Source organism: Phaethon lepturus, unplaced genomic scaffold, assembly GCF_000687285.1.
Source record: "Phaethon lepturus isolate BGI_N335 unplaced genomic scaffold, ASM68728v1 scaffold2367, whole genome shotgun sequence".
In the NCBI taxonomy this organism is placed as follows: domain Eukaryota; kingdom Metazoa; phylum Chordata; class Aves; order Phaethontiformes; family Phaethontidae; genus Phaethon; species Phaethon lepturus.
Genome location: NW_010549599.1, coordinates 15,305 through 34,269, shown reverse-complemented (window position 1 = coordinate 34,269; position 18,965 = coordinate 15,305). Strand labels below are relative to the sequence as shown.

At 40.0% G+C, this 18,965-nt stretch overlaps 1 protein-coding gene across 1 annotated transcript in view; it reads left to right on the top strand.

Annotated features, from left to right (window-relative positions):
- Nucleotides 1–18,965, top strand: part of COBL (cordon-bleu WH2 repeat protein) — a 112,399-nt gene that overhangs the window by 93,177 nt on the left and 257 nt on the right. The window contains 5 exon segments of the mRNA XM_010290293.1: nt 110–422; nt 12,605–12,708; nt 13,959–15,970; nt 16,605–16,724; nt 18,892–18,965. The exon segment at nt 18,892–18,965 is cut by the window's right edge and continues 25 nt beyond it. Coding sequence (XP_010288595.1) covers nt 110–422; nt 12,605–12,708; nt 13,959–15,970; nt 16,605–16,724; nt 18,892–18,965 — 2,623 coding nt within the window.

The window sequence follows — 18,965 nt, the reverse complement described above, 5'->3', positions numbered from 1 at the left end:
TCTAATGCATTTCATGTGGTTTTTTTCCAATTACAGAGGAATAGCTCTCTGTGTTTTGATGTATGTACTGATGACTTTCAGCTAACTTTCCTTGCTATATTTTATTTAGAGAGCCTGCTGCCTACACGTGATAATGTTTATGTAGTGGATGACACGGTTCTGGAGCTGTCAGAGGTAGAAGAAACAGCATCAGAAAGCAGCTGTTTTGCATCTGAGGACACCACGGAAGACTCGGGTGTTGTGAGCTCCCCATCTGACATTGTATCTTTGGATTCACAAAATGACAGTATGAAGTTGAGAGACATCAAGCTGCTCAATGGCTACATGGACTCAGCTGAGGCAGATGCGATGTGTGGCACAGAGTCGTGCCCTGTAAAGAACGCCTACTGCGATAGCGTGGGATCTGACAGTGGTCCACAGAGGTAAAAATTTATTTGCAATCAGCTCTTGGAAAATACCTTGCATGTCCTCCTCATTTAAGAAAACCAACTTCTACTTTCTTCTGCTCTTTCACAAACCAGTACCAATGCCAAGTGACTCCTCCCAGTGGAAAGCTCACTGCCAAATCCCCTCCAGTGACATACTTGTAGCAACAGGCAAAGGTCACTTTTCTGTTTGAACTTGTAGTTACATTTCTTGCAAAAGACCGCTGCCCTCCAGAGTTGATTTCTCCAAGAAGTCTGAAATAATTTTGTTACAGTTTGGTTTATTTAGCAGTTCTGGTAGCCTATGAAGTGCTTAAAGTGTTACTATGTTGATCTAGAAAAATCACATGCAGGTCATAAAATGGGAAATTCATAAAATGGAAAAATCCAAGCCACCGAAAGCCAGGTGGAGAGGGATTGTATTCAGTGAAATTTGGGGATTGGTTTGTGGGTGTGTGCATGCATATGTATGTTCACCTAATGTTAACCTCCACTGGCGCTATACCTTGGGGGGTGTTCAGCATATTTCCTTTTTTTTTTTTTTTTGCATAAACAAACATTTTCTGCAGTTTTTGCAAGAAAATACGAGAACCTGGAATTTAACTAGAAACTGCGTTCAAGCACAAGTGACTCTGACACTGTTTGTTTGCCAAAACTCACATAGTTGGTGGCAGGGCTGCAGAGGGAACCCAAAATTTATAGGACTTTGCAAATACAAACTGGCCAAATAGGAAGCTGTGCCTCCAGCAAGGAGGGTGGCCTGCTAATACTGACAGGGATCCACTCTGTGTGATGCTGCAGAGTCATGGGACAGGGGCCAGAAATTCCTCTGAATTCTCAGTTGACACAAAGTCTGTGCTTTCTGGTCTGTCTCCATTCAGCTGCTAATCTGTAGCCCCTTCATAAGAGCATGTATCATGGCCTAGTTATTTCCTTCCACACATTTCTGAGGGAAAAATTCATCTTGGATCATGCAGTGGGCGATAAATTAGGGATAAATTAGGCCAAAGTCAGTATTTAACCTATTGGAATGATCTCAGGGCTTTTCTTTATCCATCAATATCAATGAGGACAAGATCAAGCCTCACTTAGATACTTGCTCAACAGTGTATTTTTCTCATGATTTGTCCTTTTACAATTTCTTAGTTCCTGATGCAGTCTCTGTTTGCAGGATTAGATTGGCTAGTATAGTAACGGCAATTAACATTTCAGACCTGATCCAAAAAAGTAACCCATTAATTTCAGTAGACATAGATTGGGCCTTGTAAGGTAACTAAGCAATCCCACCTTTCCTCAAAATGTAGGATCTAAACTGGTTAGGGAAACACACATGCACATTGAGTGGCAGGGCAAGAAGTTACCATAATGTTGAGCAAAGACATCAAAGCAAAGCCCTGTAAGAACAATCCTAATCAGTGAAAAATATTTTGGACTTTTTCTGGTTTTTTAGTCAAATAAAAGATTGACCACAGGTCCTTAAGTGACACGCTCCCTCTTCAAAGTCAGCACTCTCTCCCTCTTCCACTTCAGGCAAAGATATATATCCTGTACATTGCACTGAGATTTACCTTTGCCACACAAACACACAAGATTTTTAATAGTAGGCAAGAGTGCACATGGAAGAGACAATGGGACATTTCATAAGCTGGCCAGCAGGACTTCTGCTCGGGGGTCTTGCTGAGCCGAAGGAGTGGAAGCTAGGAGGATAGTGTGGTGCACTTCCCATAGCAATCAGGGAGGTGATTACTCCCCCTGCTCAGCAGCTGTGAGGCCAGTGCTGTACTACCATGTCAGTCTTGGGCCCCCAATTCAGGAGAGAGATTGGCAAACTGGAGAGAGTCCAGAGGAGAGCTACTGAGAGAGCTGGGGTGCTGGAGCACATGAGGTACAAGGAAGAGAAGAGGCAACTGTGTTGTTCACCTTGTAAAAGCGATGTGGGTAAAGGAGGGACCTGATTGCAGTCATTCCCTAAACAAAAGGAGGCCTATGAGGCTTCTCAGGGATGCACAGTGAAAGGACAAGAGGCAACCATCAGCAGCTGCTGTAAAATATAAGGAGGAAATTCCTCAAAATGGGAGCGGTTAAGCAGTGGAAGAGGTTGCCCAGAGAGGATGAGGAATCTCTGTGCCTGGAGTTTCTCAGAACTCAACTAGGTGAAGCCTTGGGCAGCCTGGTCTGAATTAGAAATTAGCCCTGCTTGGAGCAGGAGGTTGGGCTAGGCTTCCAACTTAATCTTTTCTGTGATGTTATCACGCTATATATTCTGTATTTATCTATTATGTCCATAATTTCAAAAGAGTGGGTTTAGACTGAAATATGAGACAGTTATTGTTGTTTGGGGAGTGTGGTTATTTTTCATAAAATCTATTTATTTTTTAGGCCCTGGGACAGAAAATAGCTTCAGATCAGCAGAAACTTCACATTTGTCATTTATTTTAATCTTATGTCAGCAACCACTTAGATTGCCACAGCAGTGATGCTGATAGTAATATTTTTTAAACTTTTATGCTCTGAATGTACCAGTAATATTTGAAGGTAAATCCAACTCCACTCCTAACCTACGTTTGTAAACAAACCAGCTTTGAAAATTGTGCTCATCTAAATCCTTTTGAGGTCAACTTGCTAAGTTTTCAAAAGCCACTTCCTAAGTGTAGAGGGTAGAAAAAAATAAGGAGGTTTTTAAACCTCTTTTATGAAATTCTTGTATTAGTGGGATGTAAATCAATTCTAAGTACAATTTTGAGTACAGCCAAATTTGGAGGATATCAGTTTCAACTTCCACTGTCAGAAGAGCTACCACCCCACTAATAAAATCTGTTGGAAGCTCTGAGATCTTATGTAGTTCCTGTGATGAACCGGCTGCTTTCAGGACCAAACCAGCCTCCTAAATTCCCATACAAGTCAAAGTTCAGTTCCTGTTAATAACTGATACCAAACTATACAGAGTTTTAAATATGTTTCGTAAGCTATAAAACTTAAAGGAGAATTTTACATAGAGTTTATTAATTCCTCTCTATCTTCTTGTAGTCTATGTACCAAGATCTAACTCAATTCTAAAAGGAAGATAAGAACAAAGGAACTGGGAGAACATGTCGCTATTGTAAAGTAGCAGTGGTTAGCAGCAGTGAATCCTTGAGTCTGAGCTCCACTGAAGCCAGAAATTGTATTTACTGACTAATTTGGCCAAGACTTGGGAAAAAAAGATTAATAAGAATAATGGAAATATTTAGCTTGTCATTTTAAATTGTAAAGCTCACTAAAGCTTGGGCTTTTCACCCAGTGAAATAACTAATTCCTAGGAAATTATAATGCTGTATACTAAAACGATTTTGTACTCTGTGGGCTATGAAAGGTACCCTTAACAGTGGAAGCAAATTATATTTGGAGTGTGAAGGGCTATAAAGAAAATCCAAGTGGTATTTTGCACACGCACTGTGCAGAACTGCAGCGAAGAGCAGAACCAAGTCCACAGTTCTTACCTAGGTCTGTTACAGAGGCTTAGCCGGTGCTCCAAGAGATCAAGACTATTTTGTCATGTTGCTTAATTTGGTTAACTGTATGGTTAGTTTTAACTTCATTTTTCTTAGAGTTTCTGGAATTGTTTACTGGGTGGCCTGGTTGGTCTCTGTGTGGCTGAAATGCCTGATAGCATCAGAATATCACAGCAGGGTCTGACCCTTATCTGCTGCTGAAGTGAAGGAAGGTTGTGAGCATTTAAGGGTAGAGTCTTCAACATGCAATAGGTTTGTCTGCACATAGCAGCACGATAGTATGGCCGGGTCAGAAATGGCATGTACCACGGGCTTTGTACACACAGAAATGACAACCACGGCAGAGCTCAAATCTCGTTCAGTTCCCAGAGCACAGGAACAGAAATTTCTAAAAGAAGGTCCCCGGATTCCAGGGTTTCCAAGCTGGAGTCTTTCCTCCATGATTTTGTTTTCCAGTACATGGGAGACACTTGCAAGTGCACTTTGTTTTGTTTTGTTTTGTGATTCTTGTTCTAGCAATCTTAATCAAAATGCACATATTAATTAGCATGTAGAATATCAAATCAAACGTCAGAACAGTGTAGTTCTACCCTTGGCTCTACCTCTAACCTGTTAAACCATCTTTGTCTCCTTGCCTCTGATATCCCCTTCAGCCACTGACTGTTTTTTTACTGTAAAAACCATAATGCAGCTATCATATCTCACAATATGTTTGTACAGTGCCTGGTGGAGCAGAATCCGGACCTCAGATGGAGGTGCCAAGGGCTAACCCCGTATAAATAATTGACTATATGCAATGTTTGGCTGTGAATGTTTTAATATTAACTGCTGACTGAACACTCTACTACATAGTTCTCTTTCTTCATATCCTTCCTTACGGTTGATTTCTTTGTGTTATGTATCTGTTCACCGAATTTTAATATATAGTGTTAAATGAGTAACAAGAAAACCACAGAGAAGCTGAAATGTTGCTTATGTAGCAGTAAGTACATCTCATGATCTCACAGTGTTGCAACTCTGTCCTCCCATACCCCCTCCTTTCCCATCCCTTGTATGGTGTCATCACGCAAGCTCCTAGGGGCAGGGATCAGACAATTTTATATGCCTATAAAGCATCATGCACACCTACTGTCTGGAGCTTTATAAATAATTACACATTAAAAATTATGTTAAAATAATATTAGGGATGCTAGGTCACGCGCTCAAAGTTAGGTAACATTAATATTAAGACTGTCTGTGTAACCTTAGATTCTCCCCCTTTAACCTTAGTTCCCCCTCTTTTTGTGCAGTATGATAAAGTCTGTAGTTAAAGTGATCATACTCTATTTTGTTTTATTTTCTTTCTAAGTTTCAGAGGTCAATTAATAAAGCAGGTATACCACTGTTCAGTCTCAGTTCAAATTCTCTTCTGGAGACAGGACGATTTAATTTCCTATTGCTCTTTTTATCTTACTCATCACACTAGTATCCATGTGCCGTGCAGACTTTAATTCATTTCTCTGCACGGTACTCACGTGAGATGAAAAGGTGGCATTATCCTGTTTTAGAGAAGGAGAGCTGATGCACAGAGAGTCAAGGCAGACTACTGACCGGTTAGACCACACAGGACCCCTTTCTTTAGAGGACTGAGCATTAAATAGCATTTCATGTATCAGAATGCAGGTCTCCTTTTCCTTCAAACTCTGTTCTTGGAAGATATTTAACCATTTTGGCTGAAATAAAATAATAGAATGACCATGCGCATGATATAAATTGTTGCGTTTGGACTTCCACCTAGCAAAGATGTATAATTTCTCAAAGTTATAAGCAGTTGAAATCAGGGTTTTAAAAGGGGTCTTAAGAGTGAGTGGTTCCACCAGTCTCTCTCAGAGCAGGAAAAACCTTTAAAATACAAAACTTTTTTTAATTTTGAAAAGGTTTTAAATGTATTAAAATATTTAAAAAATAAAAGTCTTTTAAAATGTAAAGGGAACTTGGCAGTTTTAAAGCTAAATAAATACAGACTTGTCTGTGACAAAAAGATAAAATCCCTTCCAAAGGTCTGAAAAGGGATTTTCCCCTCCCTTGGGTTTCTGTTTCAGTAGCCATGAGAGAGGAATATTTTTTCACGTACAGCTAGTGGAGAGCATAGGGTGGGGGTGGGGAACCCGCCTGAGATCAGCTCATGCTGTGAATCTGGACAGGGATAATCCCATTTCCTCCCTTTCTCTTGGGAGAATTTGTTACCTTTGGCTCTGGTTGGGGTAGTTGAAGCTACTGGGAGGAGAAGAGTCCTCTTCGATACCAACTTGAGAAATACTCACTGTTTGCTAGAAAACTGTTAGGGTTTGATGACTTTAAAACAAAAGCTGGAAAGGATAGGGGTGGGTGAACTTGTTCTGCTTAATTTTCAGCCCATTCAAATTCAAATGTTACAAGATTTTGTAATTCCACTTGGGAAGGACAGGAGGGTTAGCTGGAGAGAATTCATCGATGAAGCTGGTCAGAGAAGAAATATAATAGTGAGTGGCAGAAGGCAGGCAGGAAGGAGAGAGAAAAACGGTAATGAAAAAGCAGTGTAATACGTATTATATATACCTTTTTGCACAAACACATTCTATATAATTGCATGTCACATAACTATCTCTGAGAAATACGGGAAAGTTTTATTCTGTTATTTCTCTGTAGGATAGGTCTTATGTTAGCAGTGTAGGCAATGTGTTTTACTTTTTTGAAAACAGAAATGTAGGTTTAAGGGAGAGGAAGGTAGAGAAAGGGTTAAAGCAACACGGAGAACTTCAGGGATGAAAAATTACTTAATTAAGACCCAGATGTCTCACAGATTTGCAAGCCTCTGCTTCTTACATAGTTTTGCTAATTTCCTTCCTTATCTCTGGCTTTTCCTTTCTCCTTGTTGCAGAAAACTCTTTAAATTTGGATACTCTCATGCACTTTTTTTCTGTCAGATCTTCATGGAGGGAAGATACTAATGATACCATGGTTAAGTAATAGATACAGTCGTTACAAAGCAAGAATCTAGATTAGCCTTTCTGTTAAACTCATCCACTGGAAAAATGCCATATACTTTGGAGCTGTAGGATATTTTACATTTTAGGAAGCAGCTTGGGTTGCTAAAGGTGTAGTGCTGGCTTCCAGGAAAGAAAGGCTCTGCTCCTTGCTCTATTTCTTAACTTCTCTTGGTTTACACAGAAAAATATTTAACCTCACTATGCCATCTTTTAACTTGCAATGTTACATTGCACAGGTGATGTGGCTGTGTTAGGATTTAAACCACGCTAGTTCCCTTTCCTGGCTATTTCTGGCAATGCTGTCCTGATGCAGGCTTTCCTGTTGAGAAGCTGTTGCCAGAGGCCAGTGCGAGGAGGGGGGAGCAGGGGCATGCTTCCAGCTGTATAGCAACTACAAGCTGCTTCTTATGCAGCAGGACCCTGGAACCAACATATGTCTGGGGACTCTGGAGCTTAAATCACCCTGGTGTATAACAAGTTTAGAGATTACTAGCATTAAAACACAAAATGATACTAAGCAAAAGCATTTTCATTTGCTTTCTATTTAGATTTTTGACCAGTAACCATGAAGGAGGACTGTAAAAGGACCATAAATCCAGCTGCTGCTGAAAAATCCTTCATTTTCTTCCTCATCTATATTTGCAAGTTGTTATTTTTAATTGGGTGGTATTATATCTGAAGGTGCTACTGGACATGTGTGTTCTAGGATTGGAAAATAGTTTAATTCAATCTCTGATGATTTTTATTCATCAAAGATATAAATGCAGTCTAAAGACCTTTGTAAGTTTGATGCAGTCCCACAGAACTAGAAACAGAACACAAACTAAAAAACTTGGAATGGGTACCTTGCTCTCAAAAAGTATGTGCAGCTTTTTTTTATTGCTCGTTGAAGAACATATAAAGCAAGGTTATCTGGCATTCAACAGAATATGACCATGGGCTTTTTCCTTTTCCTAGTTGCCTGCCACTTTCAGAAATCTTGCATCAAAGACAAGTGATGACTTTGCTATCTAACCAGTTCTAAGTTGGTTGTTCAGTGTACAAATTTTGCATTTTAACAGGCTTTGGTCATTCAAACATTAAAACTTTATGCTCACGTTCATAGGAGGCAGCAGAAATGGAAAATATCACTGGTCAGGTCATACCTTAGATAACCAGAAAGTCCAGCACTATACTAGCTGCTCTCCTGGTGCTGTTATATTCCTTCCTTGGAAGGAAATAGAAAAACATCATCTAGCATAAGAAATGCAAAGAATGGAAAAATGGTGCCTAAGATTTTGTAAACTATTGGTTAATCTGGAAAATAGTTACCTCTGCTTTTGAAGAGTGCTTTGCCGCATCACTCACAAAAACAAATATATAAACACTTTGAGTTTACTTAATGCCATTTTTCTGGCCTGGTTGAATAGAAAGTTGTATTAAAAAAGCTTCAGTCTTACTTTCTACAACTTAAAATTGTTCAGCACCAGCCTCTTTTTTAACAGCCACCTTGGTATATACCCAAGGTTGAAGCATTTCTCTTTCCAGCATTTGTGTAAGAGGAGAATATTGTGGATTCATTCTGAAGAGGACAAATTTGGATACATACAGATGGGTTAGTGTAATTCCCCAGTATCAGACTGAGAAGGCTATCGGAGCTGGGAAAGGGGCCCAGATGCTCCAAAGCTCAGCCTGGAGTAACCATATCAGCTTTCCATGTTGGTCAGTCCGTGTTAGCTCTCACACATGTGAGAAGCTGAATGCTTTTGGCATCCATTGAACTGCCTCGTAGCAGTCACTACATCCCGATGTGTGCAACTGCAGACAGGTGTGCCTGTCTGGATTTGACTCTTCCTCAGTTCCTCGTCTGCAGTTTACCTAGGTCTGTGTTGTATTTAAACAGTTAAAGTGGGAGTTGTGATCTCTCCCTCTGGTACCATACACGAGGCTCACCAGAACTCCTGAGAAGTGCTCAAAGAGACTCGAGTCGGTTTTATCGTTTGCAGACCCCCATTTTTTCTAACTATAAAAAAATGGCAGCTTCTGTCATTGCAAATCTATTGTCTTACCACTGGTTTGGGCTTCTTTTTAACGCAGCACTTCCAGCTAGGTTTATCAGAAAATCTTCTCTCTTTCTTTAGAATGTAAACTTTCTCATAAATGTCCATCTCCCGTGGCATTCATTTGATGAAATGCTGCTCTAAGTTTCATTTTGTCTCCAACTGCGCAAATGACTGCCGAGGAGTAATTATGCGTTGTAGCCTGAGCTCAGTGGAGGCTGTACTTTAGTAGTCACTTTGCTCCATTCTGTGCTCTTGCACAAATGTCTGCTAATCTACATAAGTAGTAAGTGCACAGGCTTCCAGGAACCGTGCACATTTGCTGTTTTGGGCTTGAGCTAAACACTCACCAGTGCTGTATTTTTAGCGCCTCACATTTTACCAGAAAGGCAGTGTAAAGGTTATCAAGTTCTTCCCTAAGCCAAAAAAAGTGTGTGTGAGAAAATACCACTGGTAGTGTTTATCCAGAATGTAAAACATGGTATCAGAATAAGTCATATTTTTCTTGGATCCTGGCCAAAGCAGAACTGTCAACAAAAGAAAAGTGTATAGGGTTAGAAGGGAAGAAGGCTATGAAAAAAAATAAATTAGAGGCTCTTTTGTTTTCCTTTCCCAAATACTGTTGTGAGAAAGAGTCATCTTAGGCATATTTATAAATCATGGTAGCTACTGGAAACTACCAGACCTTCACCTCACAAAACACGTATCACATTTTAAATTACTGATGCTAAGAATTTTCAGAAGAGCCCTGTGATTAATCTATACCTTCTGGCTTGCTTTGTAGGTGAGTTTGGAGATGAATTGAACAATACCTCTTGTAGGAATTTGGAAACGCAAAAGAAAAGATCTGCTTTTTCTGAAGCTCTCTCTGTAAGAGCGAATAAGAATCCTTTCATTTTCACTGCATTTCTTCTCTTTCCTTCAGAAAAATTCTGTGAATTGGATATTATTATCCCAGTTGTCTAGATAGGAGATTGAAGCAGAGATTGAGAGGCAAATTATGTACAGGCACTGCATAAGTGCACAGAGGATAATGAAAGAGACCTCTGCTGACTGTTGTGCCCATCAAGAAGATAATTTTACTATAAGGTTACGTTGAAAGTTTCCCATTGATTGACATGAGAAAAGACCTGGTCAGTGCAATGGACCTGCACTGCATGTTTGGAGCCCAGGAATCCCTGTTCCAGTCGCAAATATCTTTTCCTAGATAAATTGCCCATAAAGTTCTCAAGCCAGTAGTTCCTATTATTTCCTGGGGAAAGCTCAGCACAGACAACCTTAGTAATACAGATTTTGGCTGTATTGTAGAACAGTTGGGCAATAGAAGGAAGGATACAATGAGGTATCAAAAAGGTGGTGAGTTGGCATGGCCTTCGTGAAATGAGGTTTTGTTCTCTGATAGATATGGGTTTACACATTTTTCTTCCAAGGTTTTGGAAACAACTTCTTCACAGTAGCTTAGATAAAGAGTCTCAACGAGTGTCAGTAATTTGCTTCCAGCTGTGTACAACTATTCCACAAGATCAGCTTTGTAAAGAAGAAAGCAATATTTGCCTTCCACACTAGATAGACCTGTTGCTTAGCTGGTGCACAGTTTGAGTGATTTCCCATCGAAAACGCTCTCTCTGAGTTTGCAAAGAAATTGTTTTAAAGTGCACTCAGAGGAGAGCAAGTATTTTTTATTAATTTTATAAAACTTTCCACTGCAAAGACAGTATGAAATTGAGTCAGTTCATTCTTTCTGCCACTTTCAAGTTGAGAGTTTTGCTTGCCAGTCTTCTCTTCCAGTCCGAATGCTGCAGTAGTTTTAAATCTTTTTGTCAGATTGCTCATGTGAGTAATCTTGCTGATTTGTGTGTGTGTGTGCACTTCAGGGTACAGTAGGACTGCAGTCTTACAGTGCCAGTTGTCACTCTGGAGACTGATTCATGCCACCTTTCTCTTAATCCATCGGGGGGAGAACTCAGTTTACCATGATTCTTGAAGTGTGGGTGCTGAGCCTGAGCATCACCAGTTCACACTGGCTTCTGGGAATGTTCAGGGACAGTCAAAGATCATATCAATGGCAAATGTTGGAATAAATTATATTCCAGTCACAGAGCACTGTGTCTCTTCCTCTGTATTCAAAAAAACAATACAGATTTCCAGTTTAGGAAACCACTTAGTATGTGGCCATATGTAGCCTTACCGTCATGAATTCATCCCACCTGTATGTTCAGATACACAAAGATGTGCATCTGAAAAAAGTTTCGAAAGGCTTCCTTACAGGTGTGGTTTTTTTCATTGATGCTACATACATGAACTCAGCTTTGGAAGTGCAAGGCAGTTTAGGTATGAGGAGAATTGGGCTCCAGGACAACCACAAAAGACATAAAGAAAGGAGAGGTGAATGATAAATAAATAAATAAATAAATAAATAATGAAGTAAAATACATGATGCTTCAACATGTGCTTTCAGTTGCTCCTGGTATGAGCAAGGGAAAAATCAAACAAAATAGCAAAAAAGGAAGCTGCATTGTTAGACTTAATTTATATTAATGTCAGGAAATGTCCCTGAATTTTTATTCAGAGTATTATCTTAAAGGGCAGCAGAAAAATGGCATTTTTCAGTCCATGTTTGGTAAACTACCAAAAAAATATGTCGTCTGTTACTTTATCTGTGCTGTTATGGGTTTGATCTTGAAAAGGACAAATCTGCTTCACCTGACCACGGCTAGTTTAGGTGTGGCTAGAATGGAAAATTATTTTTTCAATAGGCTAATCACAAGGGCAAAACTTAGATACAGTGTCACAAATTACAATGTCTTAAATTCAGCTGAGGAACAGGTAGCTGAAAATGAATTGCCCAGCGTGAAATCCTGGCTTCAGTGATTTAGATATCAAAGCTCTGCTGGTCAAGGTTTTTCTTCCTAAAAGAAGTTCTGTTGTATAACAGGTTGCCATGCATTTTTTATTTTAGTTATTTTTTGTTAGGATTTTTCTGAGTTTCATCTTCTTTTTCTTTTTTATTTTAATAAGCCAAGGCAATACCTGGCACTCATTCTCATTTCAGACTTGTTTTAAATCATTGTACAACTTCATCAAAAAACATGGAGTTCTATTCTGGCAAAATCAGGCCCCTTCATATGTTTCATTAGAAACAGCTCTCAAGGGATTAGTTTCTCTTTCCTCCTCCCCTCCCTCCCCTCAGGATGCAGAGTGATTGTCTAACAGTACTTAGCTGTATTTATTTTTCATTGCCATGCAACTTTAATTAAGGTGCAGATATATTGGCACAGTGGGTGCACAGGATGGCTAGTGGTCTGCTTTAAAATGATATGGGTATGCAAAACCTTTGCCTTGGCATATGCTGCTTTTCTGCAGCCCAGCTGAAATGCAGACTTCACAGTGAAGCCAGAACTTTGTGACAGGCTTTATTAATCCTAATCTTTTGATCACCAGCACTCTGAGCAGGCACCACTGAGATCCTTCCTAGATGTGGATGTGTCAGTGTGGTGGCGTGTGTCTCTAAGGGTGTGTATTTTTCATATGTTGGGGAATGAGTTTCAGAACCAAAGGGGCTGAAATGATAGCGTATTTCAGAGCAACAGTGCAAAGTGAAAAAAGAGGGCGACCCAACCTTTTTCTCCTCTTTCATTTAGCAGGAGAGATGAAGAAATGGCTTCGGCTAAACATGACACTGAGCATATATTCATTGCTGCACAACTCCAGCAGACTTTGGCTGGCTTGGATGAAGAGTTGGAAGGTAGGGAAGTGTGTTAACTCTGAAGTACAAAAGACAGAGGCATAGCCAGGAGATGCAGAGTCAAACTGTACTCTGAGACACCTGCACATTTCTCACTAAGATCACTGGGAACAACTCAAAGGTCTAAGGCAGAATGTGGTTGACCCAAAGTGGCTGTTCTCCCTTTACTTCTGGGGCAGCCATTCTTACAGACTCGCAGTGAGTATTTTTCAAGCTGCTTATCAGATTGTCATTGTATTTCAATACATTGGCTACCAAAAAGAAATGAACAGCAATTTATGGACACATTTTATGGGCCAGATTTATCTTCAATGAAGCTAAATCAGTTGTGAGTTTAGCTCTGTGTTCAATGAACGATGCCTCTGTTTTGTATTTTATCATAATGAAGTGGAGAAGGGTGAGGGGAGGTATTTTTGTACCCAGTGCCTCCTCTGCATTAGCAGATGTATTTTAAAGTTAAAACTCAAAAAACATGAAAAGAAACAGTGTGAAGAGATAAAACGTCATATTGTGCTCCTCTTCTTCCTACTGTGAATAAAAATATGTCTCTGTTAGTGGTTTGTCACCGACTCATGTTGAATGGTTTTTTAAAACTTCCCATCTTTATTTCAGTACTTCTGCAGTGGACTTGATTATGATTTAATTTCTGTGAGTTCTCTAACACTGCAATTTCTTAGCTTCTGTGTTGTAACTCTTGATTTATACCAGCAAATTTGAGAGGAGAGTTAAGCTTCTTGCACAATGAGGCTTCTGGAGTCAGTGGTAATGAAGGGTGAGAAGAATGGAGAAAAAAAATACAAGTACTGTTTCTTTGTTTGCTTGCTCAAGGAAATCCTTCAGCTGGGCTGTTATTACTAACCAGGTCTGGGAAACATAATTTGGAGTTGCTTGCTGTTTCTCAGAAATGTTTCTCCTTTGGAGTCATGTGGTGAAATGTTTATCACTGAGAGAAGTTAGTCAAAGATAAGGTATGAACAATAGATTAAATTCTGCTTTCAGCTGCATTTGTACGTTTCCCACTGGCTGAAGCAGGAGGACTGCAGGAATATTTGGCTGATCCTAATCAGCAACCAGACAATAAAAAGGACCCAGATCTCTCCTTTTTTGTAATACAGGCGTAAATATAGTCCTGTTAGTTTTAGTGTAACTAAAATACCTGATCCGCTTAAGCTTGTACTGGCTGTTCGTGTAATTTAAAGTCATATTGCCTAAATACTGTCTATATGTAATGTTGTATGTGTATTTTGCAGCAGTGGATGGTATAAGTAACTCTGACTCTGAGTACATCAATGAAGTGTTGAGCCCACATACAAGAAAAGTTGAGGCTGTCCAAGATGTTACTATTTCTGTTCCAGTAACAGTCATAGATGATGCTGCAGAAGTTAGCACCTCTAACTCAGCTGGAAATCAAGAGACAGAGACGGGGGTTTCACAAAATGTCTCAGCTGACTCTGTTAATATAGGAAACTTTACAAATAAGAACAACAATGCAGGTTCCTTTGATAAGGGACACACAGATGATGGGGCTGTATGCATATCCAAGGACCTGATACATCAGCAACCATCTGAAAATGAATTCAGTCACTTGCCTGTGGAACAGAGGAGAGATATGTTTGAATCTCTCACATCCTCCATTGAAAGAAGAAGTGAAAAGAACTTAAGACTGGAAACCTCCCCCAAACATGGTGTGAAGCCTGAGGAATGTAAACCTAAGCTGACTCCATCTCACTCCAAGGCCACAGCTGAAATCAGTACAGCAAAAGAGAAGATAAATCCATTTAATGAATGTAGTAACAGGGAAAGATCTCTGAAAAAAAGTAAATCAGAATTAGAAATCAAATGGCCACCAGCAAAAAAAATTGAAGTAGAAGAAGTCCCATCAACACCCATATGGTGTCATCGTGCCCAGAATTCAGGAACAAACTATGAACCTAAAATGGGTTTGACAACCTTTAAAGTTGTCCCTCCAAAACCTGAAGTCAAACAATTTGATAGAGGAGTTTCACTTTCCACTGGTGCCATTAAGATAGATGACCTAGGCAACCTTATAGGCCCAAACGCTGGTGTCAGCAAGCACATACCAGATACCTCTACTGATGAAAGTGAGGAAATTCATCTTGGGAAAGTGAAGGCATTCTGGAGGTCAAGTTCTATGGAAAAGCAAAGTGATGACTCTGCTGAGCATCTTCCTAAAAAGTCAGCAGTCACCACAAACTCAAAGCCCTTTACTATAAAACATGAACATAAACCTGTCTCTGTTGCACCTCCAAAACCTGTAGCACAACAAACTGTTACTACGCAGGTAGCTGAAAGACAATTTGAGAATGAAAGGACCAAACCACCTCTTCCAGTTACACAGTCTCAGGTAACACCATTAGCAGCCCCAGCCATTAATAAGGACAAGGTGGAGCTTCCATTTCTGAAGCCACATAGGAGAACTTCAAGTCAGTATGTTGCCTCTGCCATTGCAAGACACATCAACGTAACTACCTTTAAGTCTGACTCTATGGAATATTATGAGAAAGATGAAAATAAGCAAGGGGCAGGAGAAGCAGAATTTTCACCAAAAAGATGTATTATTGTGGCCAAATATAGCCCTGTGGAAACAGAATCGGCAGAAACAAGAGAAACACTTTCAAATATTTCTACCTGCATCAAAAAAGCATCCCACAGGTTTACACCTGGTGATAATTCTGGCATGGAAAACAAAGTAGTTAACATCAGGGCACCAAATCAAGCAACTCCTGCGAGTTTCTATAAAAAGAATGCCAGTGTCCCACTTACTAAATCCTCTTCAAAGGATAACAACAGTGCAGGAGATGATCATGGTTTAAACAGCAAACAAAGTACAGCAGAGAAAAAGACGCGTCTTTTGTTTGACCAGAAGAGTGAGACTTTGACCCATACTAATTCAGCCCCACCTCTCAAGTCTCCTGATCTCCAAGGAGTCCCATCCTCTTTCAGCTCGTCTTTGCGAGTCACTAAATGGCCTCCTGCTAATGGTGTACAAGTTAGTTCACTTAAAGCTTCACCCGAGCTAAATGGTGCAGCAGCAAACGCAGAGTCAGAACAGGAGGAGAAACCTGATGATTCAGATATTAGTGCTAGCAGTGAGCTGGATGTTAATGTGCAGGCCAATATCTTTGGACCAAAGAAGAAGTTCAAACCTGTTGTCCAAAAACCAATTCCAAAAGACACGTCACTGCACAGTGCCCTGATGGAAGCCATTCAAACAGCAGGGGGAAAGGAGAAACTCAGAAAGGTAAAGTGGAGCCTTTTTTTAGCCTTTTCAGACTGCAGAGCCCTGTCTTCACCCTGTCAGACACCAGAGGTTTTATAACTGGTACAGTTGCTGGTGAGCTGGAGTACACGAAGCATTTGAAAAATTTATAATAGCAAAATACAGACCAAGGCACTGCTTGTTCTGCACATCCTGTATATTGTGCAACACCATTGCTGCTGCACTAGCTAGAAGAGGCAGAGGGTGCAGAGATACAGCATGTAGGAGAGGTACTTGAGGTTAGCCTAAGTCGAACGCGCATTTCAGTGTGTTATGTAAAAACAGGAACAGACAGCATGCGGAAAACTTGTAAATACCTGCAAGGAAAGAAAAGTGCGTTTTGTATTACTAGGTGACACTAGTTTGCCACTGACTTCAGGCTTGGGGGATATGAGACTGCATCTCTAAGTACAGCATTTACTGTCTACATGTATCCTTACCTTCCGTTCAGTGAGCAAATGTTGTAAAAGCAGGGCCAAAAGAAGACGGTCTGATTAGTCTCCATAGCTTGCTTGCATTCTGGTACAAGTGCCAAAAATATTTATAATAGTGTTGCCAAACTATCTCTAAGTAAATATCTAATAACAATGCGAGGTTTATTCTTTTCATATTCTAGGTTTCAGACAGTGCACTAAATGGCAATCACAGGAAACCCTCATATGCTGATCCAGAGAATGAGCGCTCAGCCCTACTAGCAGCAATTAGAGGCCACAGTGGCACCTCAAAGCTGAAAAAGGTAAGAAATCAAGATGGTAAGTGATCTTTTAAGTGCAGTCTTAATCTGCAGATCTTTTAACCCAGTTCCTACTGGGTGTTTTGAGCAAACCCAGATATGCCGCAAAATAAACATTGTACTGCAAAGAAAGAAATTGAGGGGGAAATAATATGACATAAGACCATATCTGACTTAAGCAGGTAGCATACCGGGTCCGATCCTACCCTCTGCTATAAAACTTAACACTCTTCAAATGGTATGTTTTCAGCTGAGAAAGAAACTTGTAGAAATCCAAACAAATTACAGGGAGAAGAAATTACATAGAAGACATCAAGTGTTCATAATTTTCACACTTAGGTGGGGGTTTTTTGTGCTTTAGGAATATGCAGTTAGGTTAATATATTTGCATTACCTACCATATGCATCCAGTCCCAGTTACCTGAAAATCCACTAGGGCTTCTTCATGCATGCTGTTTATCTGTTAACATGTGCTGGTGCCTGCAAGCTGTATGCAAGTAATTGATGTTGATGGAGTATCAACTTTCACTGCAGCAGGATGATTCCTTCTGTCTGAAAGTCTTACCTAATCACTAAAGTATCTCTTATTCCTAATAGCCAAAACCTGCATTGTTCTAGCCTTAGTTTTCACTCAGTTTACTAATCTAACCAAGGATGTATATTTGGCAAGGAGGTTTCCATTTCCCTTGTGCAATGACTCAGACCATTAGCACATACCCAGATAGCTGGAATTAGATGGAATCTCTTGCCTGTGTTAGGCAATTACTTCGTCACTCAAATATCTTACTGCCTTTGCTCCAGGTAGGATACATCTTCCTCTGAGCCTTGAGAGCAGGACATGCTAGGCAGCATCCATGTTCACACATACTTAACTGCATTCTGCATTCATTGGGAATAAATGTAAATGTGTGTAAAAGAAGCTCTGACGATGAAGTGGTGGTGTATTATCACAGAGACTTTTTGGAATACTTTCCTCCAGCAGAGGAGCCTTTGCCATCATTTTAAAGGAAGTTGCCTAGAAACTATACACTTCTTTTTCACACCGTGTCACCTGTGCTAGTTAAAGCACTGCACCACGTTTCTGTGTGTACAGGGCAAGATACAGATGTGCTATGATGACAGGGCTGTCCCTTTCATGGTCTCCCAAATGTTCATGTTTTATCTGACATGACATTATTCCCATATATTGTGTGTGTGTGCAGTGAAGGAATAGAATATAGGAGCTCTTTGAATGTGGATTATTTGATGGGAGATGAGTCCTTTCTTTTTTCACTAGAGAATTTTTGGGCCTCAGTTTCTCTGAGAAAAGAATGCTAATGCATCTGCTTGAAAATCTCCCATTTGGCACATGATACTGAATTTCCTAGTAATCACTAAATCATTGTAATTACTAACAATTTATCATGATTATTACTAGTAATGTTGTTAACGGCAAAAATGTTTGTTGACACAGTTGACGGAAAAGCTGGCTTTGTCTGAAAGAGTGCCTCCTCCCCCTGCATTCATTTAAAGTAGGATGAGTTTCCAAGCTGGTAATTCATGCAGAAATTTTAGTTTCAGAAATTTCACAGAAACACGCTTGGAAGAGCAATCAATTGGTTTTGTTCTCAGAGCTTTCACATAGTTGTCTCTGGTCTTTTTTTTTTTTTTTTCCCCCTAGTATGGCTGGAAAATTTAGGTTTAATAGCATTATTTTCAATTAAGTGATGTCTGAGAGCACAGATCTAGAAAAGCCTCCCTGTCATCTGAGACTATTTCTGTGCAGCCTAGACTGCAAAAAGTAATGAGATTCCTGGGTGGCTACTGCAGCCTTAATATATATTCCCGATTCCAAAACCCTTGTGGTTGTTTCCAAATGAATACCAAGTCCAACTCTCTCTCTTACCTTACATGCCAAGAAGAGCTACAGGATGCTGGAGCTCACAGTAAATAAAGATTGAGTTTCTGAGACAGAGTCAATGCCAAATCCTTGATGCTGGTAGTCAGCCCAGCTGAGTGATGTGAGTGAGTAGTAACAGATGTTCAACCCCATGAGCAAACAAAAGTTCTACGTGTTTTACATCATTCAAGCAAAGTGAAATCAGGGTACTGAAAGTGCATCAAATGTCACATAATTACAGTTTAGTCGTGCTTGATATTAATTACCTCCTTTCAACTGCATCATGAACAGATCTCGTCATTGGCCTCCAAAGAGCTGCAGAGTTTTAGGAATGCAGAACTATCCTTGCAGAAGGCAGAAGAACC